This window comes from Apis laboriosa, unplaced genomic scaffold, assembly GCF_014066325.1.
Source record: "Apis laboriosa isolate Shangri-la unplaced genomic scaffold, ASM1406632v1 scaffold21_cov150, whole genome shotgun sequence".
NCBI classification, from domain to species: domain Eukaryota; kingdom Metazoa; phylum Arthropoda; class Insecta; order Hymenoptera; family Apidae; genus Apis; species Apis laboriosa.
The window spans coordinates 371,204-393,083 of NW_025222365.1; the positions used below are offsets into that span (position 1 = coordinate 371,204).

The 21,880-nt window shown below is 34.3% G+C and overlaps 1 protein-coding gene across 2 annotated transcripts; it reads right to left on the reverse strand.

Moving 5' to 3' along the window:
- Positions 1 to 12,625: 12,625 nt before the first annotated feature.
- LOC122712955 (mitogen-activated protein kinase kinase kinase 15) lies at positions 12,626 to 21,669 on the reverse strand. Of its 2 annotated transcripts, XM_043933027.1 has the most exons (24): positions 21,536 to 21,669; positions 21,022 to 21,148; positions 20,731 to 20,948; positions 20,467 to 20,661; positions 20,214 to 20,383; positions 19,727 to 19,895; positions 19,364 to 19,663; positions 19,028 to 19,281; positions 18,779 to 18,938; positions 18,194 to 18,547; positions 17,833 to 18,094; positions 17,633 to 17,770; positions 17,400 to 17,566; positions 17,228 to 17,323; positions 17,017 to 17,156; positions 16,775 to 16,930; positions 16,340 to 16,435; positions 15,377 to 15,489; positions 15,131 to 15,306; positions 14,796 to 15,060; positions 14,260 to 14,587; positions 14,039 to 14,183; positions 13,883 to 13,959; positions 12,626 to 13,823 (listed from the first exon to the last, which is right to left on the reverse strand). In XM_043933027.1, the coding sequence occupies exons 2-24, from the start codon at positions 21,056 to 21,058 to the stop codon at positions 13,763 to 13,765; spliced, it is 4,077 nt and encodes a 1,358-aa protein (XP_043788962.1). In that variant the 5' UTR covers positions 21,059 to 21,148; positions 21,536 to 21,669; the 3' UTR covers positions 12,626 to 13,762. The 2 variants fall into 2 exon arrangements, with proteins under 2 accessions (XP_043788962.1, XP_043788963.1); XM_043933028.1 differs by lacking the exon at positions 16,340 to 16,435.
- Between the last annotated feature and the right edge of the window lie 211 nt (positions 21,670 to 21,880).

Sequence of the window (21,880 nt, forward strand, 5' to 3'; positions counted from 1 at the left end):
GGCCCGTGGCCAAGGAACGTAGCCGAAATCTTCCTTCCCTCCCTTCCCCAAGAATTTCCTTACATCGAACCAAGCGAAACGGCAACGCCCTCGTCGCCATTTATAATTCAAAGTATCGCCGTTTGCGGGTCGTCGAGGTGCGAGGCCTCCTCCTCGTCGCCGCTAATTCCCACCGAAAACGCGGCCCCCCGCAATTTATTATTTTAATCATGAGCGCGGGGCCTGACACCGTCGCGGCGGAAATTGCGCGGTATGCACGCTCGAACACGCTCGTCGGCGAAGGGAAACGTTTCCGGCGGGGACGTTTAATTAAAGTTCGCATCGGCCGATCCACGATGGCCACGGTTGTCCCCTGCTGCCTTGGAACCGGATTCCAACGGTTTAAGAAGCTTTCGACCGACTCCCTCCCCCTCCCAAAACGAGTATATCAATCCCGTAACGGTATTGAAAACATTCCAAGTCGAGGAAGATTGTCGCTCGAGGTGAGAGAGAGAGAGAGAGAGAGAGAGCTGCTTTCCAAGTTTCGAGAAGAAGAGTAAATCGACGGTGACTCAAGGCCGTAATTAAACGCGGGAGTATTCCGGGTCGTTATCAAGAATCCACAGAATCGTGTTCCCACACAATTTACGGTTGATATCGCGAGGTATAATTTCCTAGCTACGAACACGCTTGTTTGTCGCTCCCTCCCCACGTTTTATGAGTTTAATTTGGAACGCGTGGGACAGCGGCGTTTCGCTTTTCCACGGGAAAATTTAGGATCGGGCCGAGAAAGCTCGCCGCTGCGACTCGACGCGAATTTGGCAACAGCTGCGGTTCGCCTCCCAACCATCAGCCCCCAGTTTCCTCCTGAATCCGCTCCATGTATCGTAATTAGATCCGGCTATCGTGGTTTCGAAGACCACGTGTTTGACGAGGCGGATACGCCGTTAGATTTTAGGGGAAATTAGAGAAAATTATTTTTCTTCGGCACGCGAAGGGGTGTCCGATGAATCAGGCCCTATTCCACTAGCGGAGGCCGGAGGCTACTACGCTGTCACGTCCAGTTAATATTTTCGATTTTCGCGATGATTGTTAATTCCGCCCGCGTACACCGCAGCCAGACACTTCGCCCGCGGCCTTCTTCCGTGGAATAATTTTTCTCCTCCTCCTTGATGGAGTTGATGGTCGTCCGGCCGCTTCGAGATCTCCAGGGACCGAACCTCTGCTCTCCCCAAATCGACGATTCAGCGAGCAACGATTAAACGGGGAAGAAAAAACGGGAGACATCGGATCGAAACGCGTATCTCTCAAAGATCTCTCGTTGCGTTTCGAGATCGACGAGGATAAAGGAGTCGCCTAAAGAAGAAATTGTTCGAGACTAAATTAAGAATCGTTCTCAAAGACTCGAGACTTTTCGGATCCTCAGATACAGTTACAGTTTGTTCGTTAAAACGAGACAAAGATTTTCCGAAATTCAACGAGAAACGCGAGCTCGATGAGCTATAAGGTGTTCTTTAATCAGTTCCCAACCCTTCTTGCGCCCGAGGGCGGAACACTATCTCAAGAAATTATTCTCTAGTAATTTTTTCCCCCCTGCCCCGAGAAAGTAAGGGAAAAAGAGGAGAAGGGAAATATGCTCTCGAAGAGAAAGAGAAGAAAAAAATCTTCCCTCCCTTTCCTCCCTTCCCAAGTCGTCGAATTTCACGACCAACGACAACGACCGCGACGAGGAAGGAATACAAAAGCTGTGGAGGGCTCTGCCTAATTTCCGGAGGCTGTGCCTGCCCACGAAAAAGATCATTAAAGTTCGCGCTTCGCCATCTGGTTGCCGCCATGCTGGTAGCAGCATTCGTGAAAGCGGCCGAATAAGAATAGAAAGCGGGGGAGAGGAGGGGGGGAGGCGAGGTGAGAGACGTTTCTCGATCCGCGAGGCGGAACTTAATCCCCGGGGCCAGAGAAATTTTCTTCCCTCCCTCTCGAAAAACCAACCAAACAACCAACCAACCCCCCTGAGCCAGCCAAGCCACTTTCCCTGGAAATCGCCGTTGGCGAGCGTCTGGGAAATTTCTCCGAGTTGAGCTGCAACCCAAGCTCCTCCATTTTCGCCTACTTCAGGCCCTCTCAACAGGTTACCTGAGTTTTTCCACGGCGAAACTGCATCTCTTCGTACCACGTTCGAGGGAAGAGCGAGAGCCAGTGTTACGAGCCAGAGGGATTCGCGTTCGAGACGAGCTTTTTCTCTCTCTCTGTCTACTCTGACTATCTGCTGAGCTACGCGAACAGTCGTCGTCTTAACGCCAACTCGTATGTATATCTATCTATCTAGAAGGCTAAATATAATAGAGAGATTTTCAAGGTGGAGGGATAGCTTGATTTGATTTATTTTTTCGAAAAATAATGAGCGCGATGGAAGAGGAATTTTTCTTTTTACTCCTTTTAGCATCGTAGTAATGATAAATTAGGGAGAAAATGATCCACGGTTTAATCCTTTTTGAATAGGTTTCGCGTGATTTCTACGTTTCATTAATCTCGAAAGAGGTTAATAACTTTCAACAAAGTAGATAAATGTTGATTTTGTATCTAAATCGTACATTTTAACCCAAAAAAAGGGTAGATAGGTAAAATAAATTTAGATCAGATCTCTTTGAAATAATCCTTTTTTGGAGTATGTTTTTTTGCGGCTTACTACGGAAGCTGTTCACCCGAGAACAAAAAAAAAAAAAAAAAGAAAAAGAAAAAAATGAAACGATAATTGGAGCAGCACAGCTTTGTTTTAGCCCTTACGAGCGTTAAGGGATCAGAGAGCTAGCCCTTGGGAGAATCCTTTGTACATTACGCCTTTTCTCAGTCTCTTCTCTCTCGAACAAAAAAAAAAAAAAAATAAACGCATCTCTCGCCCAAATGAATTTCATCAAACAACCTGCAAAAAGAGGGGGGGAGACAAGAAAATACATGTTCTCTGAGTAAGAACGCACCTATTTTCCTTTCGCTCTCGTTCTCTTCCTCCTCCTCCTCCTCCTCCTTCTCCTCTTCCTCCTGCGAGGCCGCGCGAGAAGGTAGCATCGCTCGAAGCAGCTTCTCGAATTCCTCGAGCTTGTCCCCGCTCGTGTCCTCCCGATTTCGCAGCGCGACGACCGAGTTTTCCGGCTCGCGGACACTCTCCGCGCTACCCTCGGAATCCGACATCCTCCCTCCGTCGCGAGGGCAGTTGCTCCAAGTCTCACGACGCGGCAACACCCCTGGAAAAAAACATCCGGATCGGTTCAGTCATATTCGCCAAGACTACCTCGAGAAGGATCTTCTCTTCCGAACTTTTTCCCCTGTCGATCTCTTTTTATTTCTAGGGGAGGGGGAAGGGGAGTTTTACGGTGAATTTTGATACCGTGATTCGAACCATCGTTCAAGAGACGATATATAACGAGGGTGATAATGGGTTTGAGATTTTCTCGGATTGGGTAAAGGAAAAAGAAAAATTGACAATTGACCAACGTTAATCTTAAATTTAAACATTGCAAAATTTATCGTCGCAATCTTCTTCCCCCTCGATCGTTTCGCAAACGATGCTCTCGTAAACTCGCATCAAACTCGAATAATATCCTGAGACGCTGGAGCAGCGTCTGGCAATAATTTTCACCCCGTTTCCACGACGGCACCTGAGAGGTTGTACGGGAGGAGAGACAGAGGCGAAAAAGATTCGCCGACAAAGCCCGTCACGTCTCGGATGTTAGCGCGACAGCCGCGGAAAATTGAGCCATCCGCATTCATATCCGCGTCGGTTTACGACCGCGCCTTCGGTGTTCCGCCTTCGATATTCGGATATTATTCGAGGCTTGTATGCAGCCGAGCACCCCTCCTTCCCTCTTCCAACACTCGTGCACCCGTCGCGTAAAAACGCGAGGCTTCGATCTGCTGACGTCGAATCTCTCCTCCCTCGCTCCCCTTTCCTTCCCCTTCGACTCGGGGAGAAACACTTTGCCTGCGACCACGTCCCCTTATCGCGTGTCACGACGATTCCTCCTCGTCCGGGAATCGCGGAGGGAAAAAAAACAAGGCGCGCACACCGGATAGAAGATTTCCCGTTGATGGAACTTTGCAGTTGGTGTTCAAAGTGGATGGAGAGGTGTCGATAGATCGAAAAGCGAAAGTTCCGTTCTGTCTGCGAAGGTACTTTTATTTTCTTTTTCTTCTTCTTCTTTTTCTTTTTTTTCTTTTTTCCTAGGAGCTTGAAAAGAGGCTTCTTATCGTGGATATAAAAGAACGAAGAAGTAGAATTTTGTAGGCGAATGAATTGGACTCGTTTCTTCGATATATGTTAAAAGTTATATTCCAGTTGGTGGTATTTATAATAAGTGTGAATCGGGCTTAAATCCGTTCGATCTATTTAATACACGTACACTACTTGCCAAAAGCTTGGAATATTAGTTTGCATTAAATTTTTTCGTCGATTCTTCTAGCATTAATTAATACCACGAGCTTGGACAGTAATAATTTACTTTAACGTTATTTTTCAAATGTTTTCTCTGTAGTAGAATTGACTTTGACTCCAATTTAATCAGTCATCAGCGAGATCGTTATCTCGACAAACAACACCTAGCAACCAGGTGTTGCCTCGTGACGACATACAAACATCTTGTCAGTCTGGACGAGTGGAGAAAAAGAAAATAAGAATCGAGTATTCGTATCTCGATAATAAATACAGGCTGGAACTGGAAAACGACCGGTTCAAACCCACTTTCTCCCTCGTTCCAACATCGATCAACAACACTCGTTTCACCCCGTGTTGTTTACGTTTCATAAACCATAACGAGGAAGCTCGAGCTCGTGTTCGACGAGAACAGTCCCCCGCCTCTCGCCCAATTTTTTACCCGAGTTTTTCCAACTTCACCCATTCCGCAAAATACACTCACCCCCACTGCTCCACTGGTTTTCCGTTCGCAATGGGTGTCCGCCCTGGACACCTGCTCCGCGTAACACTGACACCGGTGAAAGTCCCTCGTGGCGCCACTTGTCGACCCTTTTCCCAAATCGAAAGTGAAATCGTCCCTTACCCAATTCTTCTCAACACGATAATAAAACCAATTACGCCTCCTCGAAAAGAGACTCGAATAACGATCAAAAATATTTCACTCTCGAAAGAAATGAGATAAATAATCGGATTCCATGGCTTCCTGCCTTCCAAGAAGAAGAGTAATTGTTAATATCCCTCGAAGATGCCGATAATCTTTTGATAAAATTTCTCGAAGGATTTCCACGAAGATATATAAAAAATATTTCTCTCGACCGCAACGATATCCTGATATTTTAAATTTTAATCCTCGAAGAGAGAATTGAATGACGTCTAATTAAAATCCATACAATGGAATCCTATAGATTTCGACGAAGTATCTCGTATATATTCTCTGGTAAACTTTCACCAACCCCCATACATAATTCATGGATATCGCGAGGATGCCGCCGAGTTTTTCGCCTTTTCGGCTCCGCGCGACACGCTCGAGATAACTCGTCTTCTCTCCGCCCGTCATCCTTTCCATTCTTTCTTCTTCGTTCCCTCTCTATGAAGAGTTTCTATTCTAGAAGGGAATTCTCCCTCCTCCGTCACGCCGCGTAATTTCTCTCGATGGAATCGCATTACCGGGGAGGATGGTTTCTGATACCAGTGGCAATAATTCAGAGGCGGGAACGAGGAGGGAAACGTTAATTCTCGAGGAGGCAATAGATCGCACAAGATCAAAGGATTAAACGGGTCGAAAACGCGGTTATCGATCGATTTTCTTTATCTTTAATCGAGTGTCGCTTTCGATTTGGACAATAATCGGATTGAATCAGATGTATCTCGTGTTATTCTTCGTGTTAAATCCGTGTTAAATGTTTTTCTCGTTCCGTGGATGGGGAAGGAAAGAAGGAGATTTCTCGTCGCTTATTAACGATAATTATTAACGATTAATAATAACGCTCGAGATATTTTTATTTCTTATGAATTATCAAGGGGAAGAAGAATGGAACTCGAGATAGGAGGAAAGAAGGGAACGTTTCTCGGACAGAATCCAAAGAATGTTTCATTGTTCTAAGAAGGGACACTCGAGAAATTGATCGTGGACGTAGACAAATAAGCAAAGTGAGGTGATCTGATTCTGAGATGGGGTGGAAAAAGTCAGAGAGGCGTCGATTACAGAAGGAATCCGAAGGGTGGGAGGGAGGCGACAGCCTCGTGGTAATTGGATTTTTTCCTGCTTTTGAACACCGACCAATTCATTAGGGGTATGTTTGCGCGGTGAGCTTGAAAAACCCTCGATCGACCTTTCTTCCTTCTTCTCTCTTTCTCTCTCTCTCTCTCTTTCTATCTGTCTCTCTCTCCATCTCGGCCGAAAACGAGAAATTTACACGTGCTTTCGGTCGCGGCTATGCAAACAGGCCCTTGTGTACAGCCGGCCGGTAAACACGGATGCCATTAATTGCCATTAATTCAACCGCGTTATAGAGAAGTTTCCACGAACCCTGCCTGCCTACCTGCCTGCCTCCATCTTCGAAAATTCGAACTTTCAATCCCTCGCTTCCCTTTCGTACCCTTCTCGGTCCGGTTAGATTGATTTTGCTAACCTCAAGTTTGTTAAACGACCGTCTTCAACTGTGGTTCGCCCGTCGATAATTTTGCAAACTATGTTCTAAAATGAAGAATTTTTTTTCTTCTTAAATTTCCAATCGCTTCCTTTCCTTTTTTTTTTTTTTTTTGATTTAGATTGGTTCCTTCTTGATTTTTTTTTTTTTTGAAGTTAATTTCAAGATATTTATTAGAATTTTTCTCATTTATTACTCGAACTAATCCGTTTTTGTTATTCTTTTTTAAATTGATTATTCTCGATTCCGTTAAAAAAAATAATTCAACGATCCTGCTTCTGAAATTTTGATGAATAGAATCCCGGAAATTCTTGAAATTTTCCTCATTTCTCACAATCAGCATATTTCGTCTACTTTTCCCGGGGTGATTTCAAGGTAGATTTCAAAATTCTTCTTTCCAAACTTTTTAAAACTTTAGAAACACTTTAAAAAGAGATCTTGAAAGGTTAGGAAACGTCGGTTATGGGCAAGCCATAATCAGAGCGGAGGGGGTGAAATTAAGCGGGGGGTCAAATACCCCAAGCTCGTACGTTCTTTTTCGAGCTATTACGACGGGCTGGCTCCATCCCTGACAATAATAACAGTAACAATAACACGGAATCGTGGACCGCTTCGATATGAATATGTATCAGGTACATCTGTTGCCTCGTAGACCTTTTCGCCGTTATGAGACGAGAAAGGGTGCAGACGCGATTCAATATCGGGTCCAGCTTCCTCGCCAGAAGTTGCCAACTCGGGGCTAATTCCACCACCCGCATTTTTCTCCCGTCTCCTCGTGACCTCCTCCTCGAGCATCGCATCCATAGGTTAGCTCGCTGATCTCACTCGAACTTTCTAAAAAAAAGCGATATGAATCAAAATAATTTATCGAATTATCACTGCACTGTTATATACATAGATATACATAATTATATAATTCGCATAAAGAATTTGCTAGTTAGTTCACAGATGGAAAAGAGATCAATGTTGCTCTGCCGGTATGAAAATAGATATAATACTCTTAAGATAGAACGGTTTATATAATAGGAAAGGAAGATAAGATAAGATAAGATAAGATAAGAAAAAGGATAATTTCGATTAACACTGTAGAGTTAAAAAAGCCACGAGTGTTTTAAATTACAACGTTTAAATATAATTTTGGTTTCGCGCGATAAACAAGTAATTAAAAGTACCAATTATTGCAAAAAAAAATAATTTATCTCATTAAGTCGACGATATATACATAAATATATATTAGAAAGAGAATTATCGATGCAGGAAAAATTATTTATCAATAGAATTCTAATAGATGAATTTTCAAAAAATGCGAAGTTCGGCAACGTTATAGCGAATTATTCTAACGAACTGACATTGTAAAAATCGTAATTTAATTATAATTTATCGCAAGTATACGCGATATACAGATCGAACTAACGATTCGTGCAATTTAATTAATCTTCGATGAATAAAATCGTGATAGGGTTACGCGTAAAGGGGTTCGAATATGCTTCCTTCTTCGGAGGAAGGGGGCAATTTTGTTTTTCTCGATACGCAAATCGAGTTTATGATATAAATAAGCATAATTGCCTTCAATTTCAATTCTCGTGCATTTAAAGCGAGACTGCAAACAATTGCAAAAAATATAATCTCAACCGTTCGAGGAAACAACGATCGGTTTTGATCACACGTAACAACGAAACGCACGGGAAAATTTTATAGTTGATGAGGTTCAAAAAAAAAAAAAAAAGAAAAGAAAAAAATAATAATTATTCCTCGGTGGATTAATTTTAAAATGGCGGCTGGTCGAAATTGAAACGCGACGTCCTCCTATTTTTCCCCCCCCGAAAGAATGATCTTTTTAAACGCCTTTCATCGGGATGGAAGGAAACTCCGCGGAAAGATTTTATCGGGGATGGCTCCGTCGACGGCCTTTCAGCAACAAATTAAGGATTTTAAGCCGAAAGTAATTAGTCCCGGCGAACAAGGTGTCACTCCGTGAAAACGAGGAGACGGCGAGTCAGCCTTCATTGTTTTCCCCATAATCCCCCGGGAGAACGTTCATAAGTTCCTTCTTCTTGGCTGGAAGAAAGAGGCTGGGAAGGATGATTTCGCTTTACGCACAGATTAATCGCCCTATCGGCCATCTTCCCTTTCTCTCTCTCTCTCTCTCTCTGTCTCTCCACCCTCTTTTGTCCACTTTCGACGTAGAGCGTTCCTCCAAATTTCGCCAAAAAGTTTTTCTAGTCGAAGAAATAATTCTCTTCCATTAACGAAAAATTTGTTTCGATCGAAATTTTTCATCCAACCAAAAATTTCTGTTTTCCAAAATCAGAAGAGGAAAATTTCTTGTTAAAACGGAATAATGTAATTTTCAAACGTACGTCCCACTACGTCGTAGTACTACGAGAAAATGGGAACAGAGAGAAAAGAAGGGAATATTGGAAATGAGATCGCGATCAATTACTCCTGAAACTGGAAAAGGGATTGCGGAATACGAGATCTTTCCGTCTCTCTTTTGTCCCCAACCACCGTTAGAACCTGACGCGATAATCTTATTTAACCTTTCGCTCGGCCAAATGGATTATTCCGGCCGGCGGTGAAAGCCCGTTCGAAAATCGCGGATCCTCTTTAGCCACTCCGCCCCGGCGCAGTTGGTTAATTAAAAGATAAAGAGAGAGGGAGGAAATAGGAGCGATAAAGAGGAGGAAGTAATAGAGAGGAAGAGACCGGCCGGATAGGGATTTGTATCCCGATCGTGGCCTAACAACCCTTTCCGCTTCGATCTCCTACGATTCCCATCAACGTTTCCACTTTGCTTTATTTGCGATTTCGCGACTTCTTTCTTTCCTTTTTCTAAATTTTTAAATTTCTAGATTTCTAAATCGTAAAGATATTCGGCCAGGATGCCATCCCGACGATAAAGTGATATATTTAAAATTGTACGTTGGAAACTCAATAATAATTCTTCTCGCGTATATTTATTATAATTTTAAAATTATTTACGAAGGGAATGGATGAAAAATTAAAAATTTGAGATATTCAATTTTCATTTATTCTATTAATAATACTAATATATATATATATTACCGATCGAGATGTTAAGAAATCTTTATCAGAGAAATAATAGAAGGAATTTCGCGAAAAATATGACGATACATCGAGCGACAACCCTTCGAAGAAAGCACCCCTCGAGGGTAGCGCTACGTTCGAGCCGCTTAACCGTGAATTTCACCCTCCCTAAAACTCTGCGAATTTCACGAGGAACCCGCCAACTGTGCCTCCCAGTAATGTATGCGGAAGCCTGACAAAGGAACATTAACATTTATATTTGCGAAGACGTGGCCGATCGAGACGAGTCTCCGATACTCCTACGACTTCCGTTATGGAATTGCTAATGATAAGGAAGGGATGAAAACGTTTATTTTATGGGTGTATTATTGCGCCCTTATTATTGACTCGCGAAAAAATATTTTTCGAGGGAAAAAAAAAACGAACACGGCGCGCACGGTGTGAACGCGCACACAATGGCGTTCACGAGGCCAATAATCAAATTCCTCTCGCTGTGGCGATGATCCAATGACCAATGGAAAAAAATTGGTACGAAATCGAATTACATAAGTTCGGGAGGGTGGTGAGGGAGGTAAAATTTCAAGGAAATTTTTTTTTTCTTTTTTAACGCGAGAAAGATGGGAGAACATCGTGCATGCTGCGATTAACCTTTAAAATTCCATATATAGGAGACGGTTGAATCGCACGTGCGTGCAAATGCATCGGAACGAGTGTGGACGAGTGGAAAGAGAATAGAGAAAAAGAAATAGTAGGGGCACGGCGGTGAAAATAAGCGGGTGGTTCGGGCGGGGAGAGGGAGGGAGGGGAGGTGCGTTTATAAGCCACGGGCTTTTTTGTAGTGTAAATGAATAGGTCCGACCCTCGTTCGTCATGGGGAGAGTAGAGTGTCCGAAACTTTTGCAATTTTACGCGGCGGCTGCTCGCTGCATTCATTTTCCTGAAAAATTTAAAACTCCCTCTCTTCTCCTCTCTGCTCCTGTGTGCACGTGTGCGCGGGAATCTCTGCTTTTTTTCTTCTTTTCCAATTACGAACGAACGAACGAACGAACGAACGAACGAGAAAGATCTCGAGTGTGCGACGAAAGTTCGATGAGTTCACACTTTACGTTTTATCTCTCTCTGTAAAAACCAGATCATATCAGTCGAATATAATCCGAATGGAAGTGATAATACAGCGGAGAAGAGGGTAGGATGCTCTCTTATCACAGACGAGATGTAGAATCTTAGCACTCGATGTATTTTTTCTCTCTCTCTCTCTCTCTCTCTCGAAATAAAATTGTTAATCGTTAACAGTCATTGTTTTAATAGTTAATTGCACGTTTTAGAAATTCTCTACAAGAGATTATAAATGGCAAATAAATAAATAGATTCGACAAATTTAAGGATTTTCGATTGGATCGTTTCTTGACACAAATAAAAATTTCTTTTTTTTTTTTCATATTATAGAATTGAGAATATATATACTTTTTATTATGTTATATTAACAATTAAGACATGTTTAGAAAATTTAGAAAGAGAAATAATAAAAGTGCGTTCAATTGATATTCCATACTTCGTCTATAGTCACGCGCTAAAAATAAATATAAACAAGGGAAGAAAATAGTGAAAAAAAAAAAAAATATAAAAATAGAAATAGAATAAAATTATTGAAATTAGCGCCATCTTCAGAGTGCCATAAATAAAATATAGAAATAAAAAAAAAGACAAAATATAGTGGGAGAAAAATAGGAGTTAAAAAAGGAATTGATCATCAGCGCCATCTCTTAGCTATCAAAAGATATCTTTTTATTCATTTTCAGAAGATAATCAAAAGATGGCGTTGAGTTAAATTCTTTTCTGTTTTATCCTGCCGTTAAAGAGATGTCTTTGATATTCAAGAGATGATGTTAAAAGTTAATTCTTGTTCTATCTCTATCTTTTTTCTACTATTTCTATCCTTTCTTTTTGTGTTTCATTTACGATATTCTGAAAATGGCGCTAATTTCAATATTTTTATCTTATCCATATTTTTTTTATATTATTTGTTTTTATTATTTATACTTATTCCGTATTTTATTCCTGTTTTTATCGTTAACTATATATATTTTTTATATATATTTCATTATACATTTTTATTTTTATATATATTTATATATGATATATACATATATATACTCATATGTATAATATAAATATATATTGATATTTTAAAATAAAGAACACAATTATTCTGTATCTCATCTGTGTTCATCATCGATAAATGAATTTAAACAGGGATATCGCAAATAAAATGCTATATATAGAAAACATAAGAAAAAAACAAAAGAAAAAAAATGTTTTTAGAGCAATCACTTGCTTTTTGCATTTCAGAATTACTTTAATTACTTTCGATTTCAATTAAATACCACTATTTTTTATCATAACATTTCCTCTTTGTTTTGATTAGAAAATGAAGAAATAACGTGTCTCTTTGCTGGAATCTTTATTAGAAATTTTAACTTGCTAAAATAACAAAGATAATTAATCTTATCGAATACAATGAATGAAAACATATATAATGTGAAAACAATTTAACAATTTATCATTTGCGATCATTCGAACTTAAACATTCGAATAACGAAACATAAATGTTTTCTTATTAATTGTTCTTATTAATTGCATAACAATTTGCTGAAAAACATTTTGTTATTCAAAATAATTAGGGGAGTTTCAGGTAACAAATGTAGGGAATAATAATTATTTTATAATTATAAAGAATCTTATATTTATTAAATAAAAGTAATATATAATATTATGAAACTTAAAAAATTAAAATTAGCAAGTTTTTGCAATTTTCTAATATATATTATCCCTAATTTATAATAAATAAAATCCCCTAATTATGTTGATCTTTATTATTATAATATAATTAAATCGAAACGTCACTCATATCCCTGATATAATTAGGCACTTATTTTAATTGACTGGCATGATGGTAATGCACTATTGCAATGGAAGCCAAGTATTAGAAAATGTAATTAATTTTAATTCTACGCAATATATATAAAGAAAATGAATTCTTAGGAAAAAGAATCACGTACAAAGCATGAAATTAGCGATTATATAAAAATTCGTATTTACAAAAATCTAATTATATAAATTTTAGGCGCATGATTAATAATGAATATCTATCGTAAACTATAAGAAGCACTTTACATAATTATTTAAAAACTATTCGCTTAATGAATATCTTCATACGCATCTAAGAAAACGCTTAATAAACTTTTTCTTAACAAATATAATTTTATCAACAACTAAAACGTTTATCATTTGCATATAATAAATATTTTCTCTTGTACTATTACGCTAATTTATAAGGCACTACGATCATTTGTTTTTTGTTCAATTATTATGTAAATAATGTATTAATTATTTTTTTAATTATGTTTAAATACATAATTCTTCTACTATTAATAGTTGCACAGAATAAGGAGAAAATCATTCAATATATCGCAAAATACGAAAGCACAAGACAACTTTTTATGCACATTTCTTCAATAATCAATTTTACTGTGGCAGTAATGTCAAATTTGTGTAAACATAGAAATTACATTGAATTCTTCAATTTTTAAATCTTTAAATCTTTAAATTTTTTAGATAAATAACAATCATATTTTTATCATTTTCCTAAACTTGGCAAGATTAATATTCTAGAATAATAAGTAAAATTAATGATTTTCAAATATACAAATTTTGCATATAATCATAACATATTTAATTATTTGACATAGCAATACTGATTTCTGTACAATATAGTTGTTAAATATAATTCCAACAGATTGTAAAATTCTGCTGTAATGAGTTTCATTTTAAAATAAATCAATATATGCAAAATTTGTTATATGTACATCTTAATTTTGTAATTAATAAATACACTATATTTAGGAACTACGCGATAAACTAATATCAGTGTATATTTAAAACTTTTCGTGTAAACTTACCTCATGAATAAAATTCTAACAAATGTCACGGGTATTACATTCAACATTATAATCATTTTAATAGAAGATTTCTATTCTACCCTGCATAACGAATCTCAAATAAACCAATTCCAATGTAATACACAATTTAACTACTGCTCCTTTTTATTCATATAATCTTATTAATTATTGCTTTGTCGATGTTTTAATATAGCTTGCCATATCCTTAATTCAATTCCTCCTCTGAAAAAATAAAAAATTTGTCAATATTGACTACAATATAAAAAAAATCTTATATTTACCTGAAATTAAGTCTGCGAATATCGTCACGCGTAATATGATTTAAAATATCTTCTAATGTATATTGCTCATATAGGAACTAGAAAAAGTAATAATATTTGTTATAATTTTTTACTCAATAGAAAAAAAAATATCGATATAAATTTTAATATTTTTACCCTTTCAATTGTCATTTCATCTATCTGAAGATTTTGTAACCATTCAATAAGAGCCTGGTCTGCGCATGAAGTATTAGAAGGTGTATCATTAACAGTTAAAGAAATTAGCTGTTGTGATGTGTTTCCAGATATTGATGAATTATAACTGCATACATAACAAGATATAATAATTGTAAAAGATTTATTATATATTCAAAATTACGAAAATAATTAAGCCTTACCCTGATTCTTGTTTCATAATACGCCTATTTATACTTTCACAAAGACGTGTTAAAGTATTAACTTGAACTTTTTGTTCTTCAAGAACTTGTTGCAACAAAGCTTGATATGATTTTTGACTTTCAATCAATTCTTGTAATAATCTTAAATTATCCATTTTTAAAGCTCCCATTTGATCCCGATATTCTTTCCAGTATTTGTTATCTAAAGAATCACCAGTTTTCTGTGATTTTACAGAATTTACGGTTGATACGCCAGATATAGATCCTTCTTCTGGTCCTTGACCAGCAGATTGCACACGCTCTTGACCAAGCAAATTAGCACCAAGTTCTATAAATAATGTATTAAAGACTTTAATTTATTTCAAAATAATTTTCTAATACACATTTAGAGAAAATAATTATTTGTTTAACATCTTCACGATATATTTCAAGAAACATTATATATATATATATATCTGGTAAATTCAAAAAATATATAAATAAAATATTTCAAAAAATATTATATCTTATTATACAAGAAATTATTGTAATATTACCAGGAGAAAATACATTGATAGCAGCTTGTACAGCATTTCTGACTAAATTATCCAATGCAAACATCCAATGAGGTTTTATACTATGCATTCGTAAAACTTCATTCACTGCTGTTTGAAATAAATAAATAGCTAGATTCAGATGAGTAATAGCAGTAGAATCGAAATCCAATTCTTCTTTTAATGTTCTAATGGCTGTTACAATTACTTCTTGATTTTGTTCCGCAATATAATCTCTCAAGGCACGCATTAATAAAATTAAATGATTCTGAAAAAATATAAAAACTTTGTTATTTGAAATATATATTTTATATTAATAGAAACACAAAAATAATTACCATTTGCAAAACAGTTTGACTTGTTGATAGTTCTACTTGTATATCTCTCATCCATACTTCACAAATTTTTGCTTCATCTTGAGTAAGAACTCTAGTTAATGTCATTCTTCTTTGACTATCTTTTTTTAATAGATAAAAACCTTCTTGTTCTTCACCAGTTTTTTGACCAGGTTGTCCTAATATAGAATATAATATAAAAGCATATTAAATTTAAACGATCCTTAACATATTATAAATTATTATTACCTCCTAATTCAACTTCTGGTGACAATAAACCACCAGAAGAACTTCTTCTCGTCATTGAAACTCCAGCTGTGTCAGTTTCACTTGTCTCTATAGATGGTGTATTTCCTATCATACTGAAAATAAAATAAATTGATGTTACTTTCAAATGCTATTTATACTTTTTTATACTTTAAAGTTTATTTTAACATTATTATATCTTATAACTTAATTTATAATATTTTAAAACAATTAAAAAAAATAAAACTTAAATCTTTTTTATAATTAAAATTATTAAATATAAAAAAGTTTGATAATTATTTCATAACAATCTATATAATATATATTTTATTTTTTAACAATTAATTGAATATTTATTAATTGAATATTTATTATATATTAAATAGAATAATTTGATCAAGAGGGACAATATGCAAGTGTCACAAGGGCAAGAATATTTTCTGATATATATTTTGATTGAAAATAAACCTGAATACATACAACAATTATTAAAACTATAAGTACATTTTGATTATTATTTTAAAAAGGATTTCAAAAGCTTAACTTTCAAATACATATGAATAGTCATATTTTTAATCAATTATTATTATATTTGTTACATTATTATATTTATATTATTATATAGTATATTAAGTCTTATGATTATCATGATCCTATCAATATATTAGGATAATATTGATACAAAGAAAATGAAATAAAAATTTTAATCTTTCTTCTTACTAAATTGAAAAATATCTTACATATTATTATTACAAACAGAAAGCTCTATTACCCACAACACATAAATATTTACCAACATAAAGCAACATATATATCAATAATATGTATGAGCTAACTATTATTAATCATGATTAATTTCTTAGTTATATTAAGATAAATTTTATTATGTTTCTTATCAACAATTATTATATAATATTATATTTTTTATGAAGAACCATGTAACCATCTATAACATTAGTACCATACCTGTTAAAAGAAAGGGTTGCAGTGGGCATTCTAATAGGAGACAGAAGGTGTGCTGGACTGCGCTCCCTCAATGGGCTTGACTTTGTCAGTCCTCCACTATGTGTAATACTTTGATTATATTTCATAATAGAAGAATTGAAAGGGATATAACAACAAATGAAAAATAAAAAATCAAAGATTTTAAAATTCAAACCACATTTAAATACATTGGTACAAATACGAATACAATGTATTCAGATTTATTAAAAAAAAACAAATTATTTGCTATATAACTGCTATGCATTTTTTTCTAGAATATATTTACGTTAAAAACAAGAATGTGAAATCAGCAACAAGACAACAAATATAAGACTATTCATATATAAAACTTGAACAAAATGATTTGTATGTATTTATATTTATATTTTATTATAATAAATAATATATTAATGTTACCTATCATCGGATTGTGAAGTTTGAATAGGAGAAGCAGAAACAATATGATTATTATTCGTTTTGTCAGATTTTCCTAAGCGTTCAACTCTGTCAGCAGGTACTGAAATACTTCTACTAAAATCAGGTGGTGCTGCTAAACGATTAGTTTTCTTCTTCCTATGAATATAAAGAATCATTAAATATTTCGTTTATTTATAAAAATTATATAAAAATTATGTAAAAATTATATAAGTATCACATACTCATTTAAAAATGGATCTTCTAATAATTCAGCTGCAGTTGCTCTTATGTCAGGATTAGGTTCAAAACAACGTAATATAAAATTTTTTGCTCTTTCAGATAATTCAGATGGAATTTCAGGATGTATCTTATAATATCCAACCTATTAATTTTAAAATAATGCAATTTTAAATCTATTTAAAAATTCTATTTATTTTAATTTTAACATTTTACCTTAAACACTGCTGCTTGAGGAGAACCTAATTCAATAAATGGTGGTTTGCCAGTTGCCATTTCGACTATTGTACAACCCAGAGACCAAATGTCAGCCTATTATAAATCATAATGAATAATAATTTTTTTTTATAAGTAAAAATAATATATATTATATAATAATATAACTTACTGGGGCACCATATCCACGTTGTCCTTTATCGATAACTTCCGGTGCCATATATTGTAATGTTCCAGTAAATGTTTCCGTACTTGGACATAAACCAGCTAATCGTTTTGACATGCCAAAGTCTGAAATTTTTACTACTCCGCTATATGTATTTACTAAAACATTATCGCCTAAAAATGATAATTCAAATGAAAATAATGATCTTTATAAATAACATTTTATACATTACATTTTACCTTTAATGTCTCTATGAACGATTTTTTGATCATGAAGATACTTCAAACCTTCCAAGATTTGTTTAGTATAATAAGCAATTGTAGATTCATTTTCTTTTAAAGGTCCCCATTTTGATCTTAACAAAGCTGATAAACTACCTAAAAAAAATTAAAAAGAAACAATAGATAATATGCAATTCTCTTTTATTTTGTTTGTTTACCTCCAGGAACTTGTTCCATGAAAATTTTGAAATATCCTTCTTCGCTTACTGAACCCAGATATTGTACAATATTTCTATGCCTTAACTGACTATGTAATTTAATTTCCTCGTGTAAAGGTTGTACATCTCCTAAATTTCGTTCACGTATTTCTTTTACAGCAATTCTAACTTGCGTGTTTAAATCTCGAGCCGCATAGACGATTCCATATGTACCTTTACCTAGCATTATTCGTTTATTTTGGTCATCCAATTCATATTCAAACTAGGAAAAAATAAATAATAATAATAATAATAATAATAAATTACTTAAATATTATATAAATTATAATTATATAAATTATATTAAAAATTATGTACAAACCTTCATTCTATCATCAGTCATATATGCATCTAAATCTGTAACCATGCCCTCTTGATCTCTGGTCATTTCCAAAATTAAATCATAGAATCTTTGTCTGCATTGAACAGACGGAAAATACATTTGGAAATCATCAGAATTTTGATGAACATACAGAAAAAGGCAGCGTTCATCTCTTTTGTATAAGCTTACACTGCGTATCATGTTTGCGGTAAATAACCAATCGTGAACTTGTTTGCAATTATTCTTCATATTATCCAAGCATAAATTCCAAATTTGCACCGATTTTTCTTCTGCTCCGAGGTTAACGTTTACATAGCTCGGCATCAAGATCTTCGTTGGCTCCAACACTAAGAGCTAAAATAAAAAGATTAGTGACTAATTCCTTTTTCTAATGGAAACGATCATAATAGCATTTTGATTCATTAAAGTCAGTCTAAGAACCTGCACAAAGAGCAGTTTTATATTGTTCTTACTTTGACCCAAAATGTACAGAAGTAAGCTGGATTGGTAACACAATATTATAAGCCATAGTCTCCCGAATTGGAAACTGGATCCTTTGTAGAACGATTCCATTTATCAACTTACTGGAAACCGTATACTATCTCCAACTTCCGCTTTTGTAGCTTCGGCAAAGTAGTCCGTCCAAAAACTAAATATTTGCTCCTCTGGTGAAACCTCAGCTTCTTCATTCTTTTTACGAAATCTATCTATCAGCGATATGTTCCCTATTGTAGATTTCAGGTACCTATTTAAGAAATAATTTATTATAATTATATATTTAATATTCTATAATTTTTATTTCAACATAATATTTCAATGATTATTAATATATACCAATTTGGTGGCTTCAATTTAAACATGCATTCGGCAGCTTGAATAGCTTTCGAATAATCCTCGGCAAGTACACTAATCTCAAAAAACGTTGCTACATCCCAGTAATCTTTCAAACTTGATAAACTACCTTTCTTGCCAATTAGATTATTTAATACCATGCCTATATGTTGTAATTCCTCACTTTTAGAAAATTCATTTCCTGCTATAACGAGTAATGTAGCGAGATTAATTCCCGCATATTCATTTGGTTGAACCTAAATATATAAATTGAAAAAGTTAAAAAGAATTTTAATTCATATGTTTATTGTACTATAAAAAGTAAGAAAGATAAAATACCTCAAAACCTTTTCTATACCAATGAATCGCATTTTTTAAACTTTCTTTATCAGTATGTCTACTTTCTACAAATTTATCTTTATATATTCTTCCACATAAACATAACATATCAGGAACATGATTTTCTTTCTTCTCCAAAGCTTTTTCTATGACTTTCAATGCTCTTTCTCTATCACCTTCTTTATTTCGTCGATTTAATGCAAATGCATATAGATTTCGAATAGCCGGAGTATTGATATAATTTTTATGAGTTGGTATTGTTCTTAGATCATCAACTAATTGTACCATTGCATCATAATCCTATGCATCCATAAATTTAATTAATGAAGAAATATTTTTTAATAAGAATCATTAATATATTACCTGTATCTCACGGAAGGAAATCAAAACATTTAGAACAACTTCTCCAGATAAAACGTTTGGATCATCTAAACGTTTACGCATATTGTTCAATGCTTTCGAAAGTTCTTCTCCCGAATATGTTTCGCGCGCTTTTCGTAAATCAGCTAAGAATTTTTCTTTCATATGCGCTCTATAAAAAATTTCATAATTCTTTTATAAAAACTTATTTAATTATTATAAATATTATAATTATATATATAATTATAAATATTATAAATGATATATTGTTACAATAAGTTCAAGTTCATTATATATCTTCTAATAAAATTTTCAAACTATAATTATATATATTGAACAATAAATTTAGTTCAATTCTATGTACAAAATGATAAGATAAGAAAATATTTACTTTTTTACCATGATATAATTAGAACAAAAGAACAATATTTTCATTTCTTATCTATAGTAAAATCATATCATAACAAAACTGTGAAAAATCAAAACATACTTAGATTGTACTTCTACATCTTGAAATAACTTTTTAAGCTTTAATGTAAGATGTTGTTTTGGATCTATTACTTCTTCTCCAGTAATTCTAGTAGTAGCTGGATTTGTTGCCACACACGAACCACATTCCACCACACGATAAGAAACAAATGTGTAGTTACCACATGATAACTACGAACATTATAAAAGTTTTATGTTAAAAGATAATTTCTAAATATAATATATTAATATATCATAGAATAATATAAATATACCTTAATTCTGATTGTTGTTTCTGTGTCTATATCATTATGTAACAAAATATTTTCTTTCATACCAAAACTTTCTCTAACACCAAGATGATAAAACAAAGCAGATTGTTGCAACTGAATACTTAAGTCTACAACAGCTACATCTGCATTATAAAATGTATCAAGTACATTTGTTTCTCCAAAATCTAATTTTTCAAACTAAAAAGATAACAATCAAATACATTTAAGTTTAAAAATCATATCTTTTAATAATAAAATATTTATTACCTGAATATGATGTATATTAGCATTAACTAGATTGCATGCTTGTCTAACTTCTTCTAAAGCTCTTCTTCTCTGAGCCAAATGTTCTGGTTGTTGTAGATCCAAAACACAAGCTACATCCATTCTAGGTCTTCCAGAAATGGTTGTATGTCCAGAAATATCACTATGTGTTCCAATACTGTCAGTACTAGAGATACCTTCTGCGATTGTTGGTTGTGCAGCTATTATAAAATATTATAAATGATTAACAATTTCAAATCTTTTTTTGACAAATTAGGTATAACAAGAAATTACCAGTCATATCTATTGTATCGCCACAAATGGATGGCATGTTGCACAATTACTAGGTGGAAATAATATTTTTAATTTCTACTTAATAAAAGTTTGGAAGCTTCAGCGAACAAAAGAATTATGAATTCACCTGTTTGAAAATAAAATATGTAACATAATAATAAATCATGAATTTTTGTTACTATTATTAAATATATTTTAACTATTAATATAAAAATTTAATTTAATAACTTTTGAAAACATTACAAATTAGAGAAGAATGAAAATTTTAAGAAAATTGTACAGTTTATACAACTTCCAAATGAAATTTCAAATAATTATCATAAAAAAAAAATTAATCTCTGACTTTGAATTATAACGAAACAATAAAATGTAAAAGAATAATAGACAAGAATTCGGCTAGTGACATTGGCTCGCATAAAACTAATGTGTAGTGGATCATCATTGTTCTACGAATACTAGCAGAGAATTCTTGTTATGAAATTGTTCTTTAATTAAATCTGAATACGTGAAATACCTTTTGCACTGCACATTATAAATACAATTGTCCATTTCTTCTAGAACATAAATCCGGAGTCGAGGTCGTACAGTATAATTCACATAAAGAATTTTCTTGTTAGTTCACAGATGGCAGAAAGATCAGTTGCTCTGCCGATATAAAAATAGAAACTCTTAAGATAGAACGCATTATAATAAGAAAGAAATGATAATTGCGATTAACACTATAGAACTAAAAGTCACGACTACGCAAATCATTTAACTACATTTAAATACAATTTTGATTCTATGCGATAAATAAGCAATTAAAAGTATTAATTATCGCGTAAAAAATAATTTATTTTATCGAATAAACCGAATATAT

Bases quoted from the DNA above. Each gene is read 5' to 3' on its own strand.
- LOC122712955 (XM_043933027.1), bottom strand. From the start codon at position 21,058: ATGCCATCCATTTGTGGCGATACAATAGATATGACTG. The intron at 18,095-18,193 runs GTTTGTACATAA...ATTTTTTCCTAG, and splicing joins TGACTGATGATAGAATGAAG to TTTGAATATGAATTGGATGA. The intron at 17,157-17,227 runs GTAAAATGTTAA...TAAAATTAATAG, and splicing joins CTCAAGCAGCAGTGTTTAAG to GTTGGATATTATAAGATACA.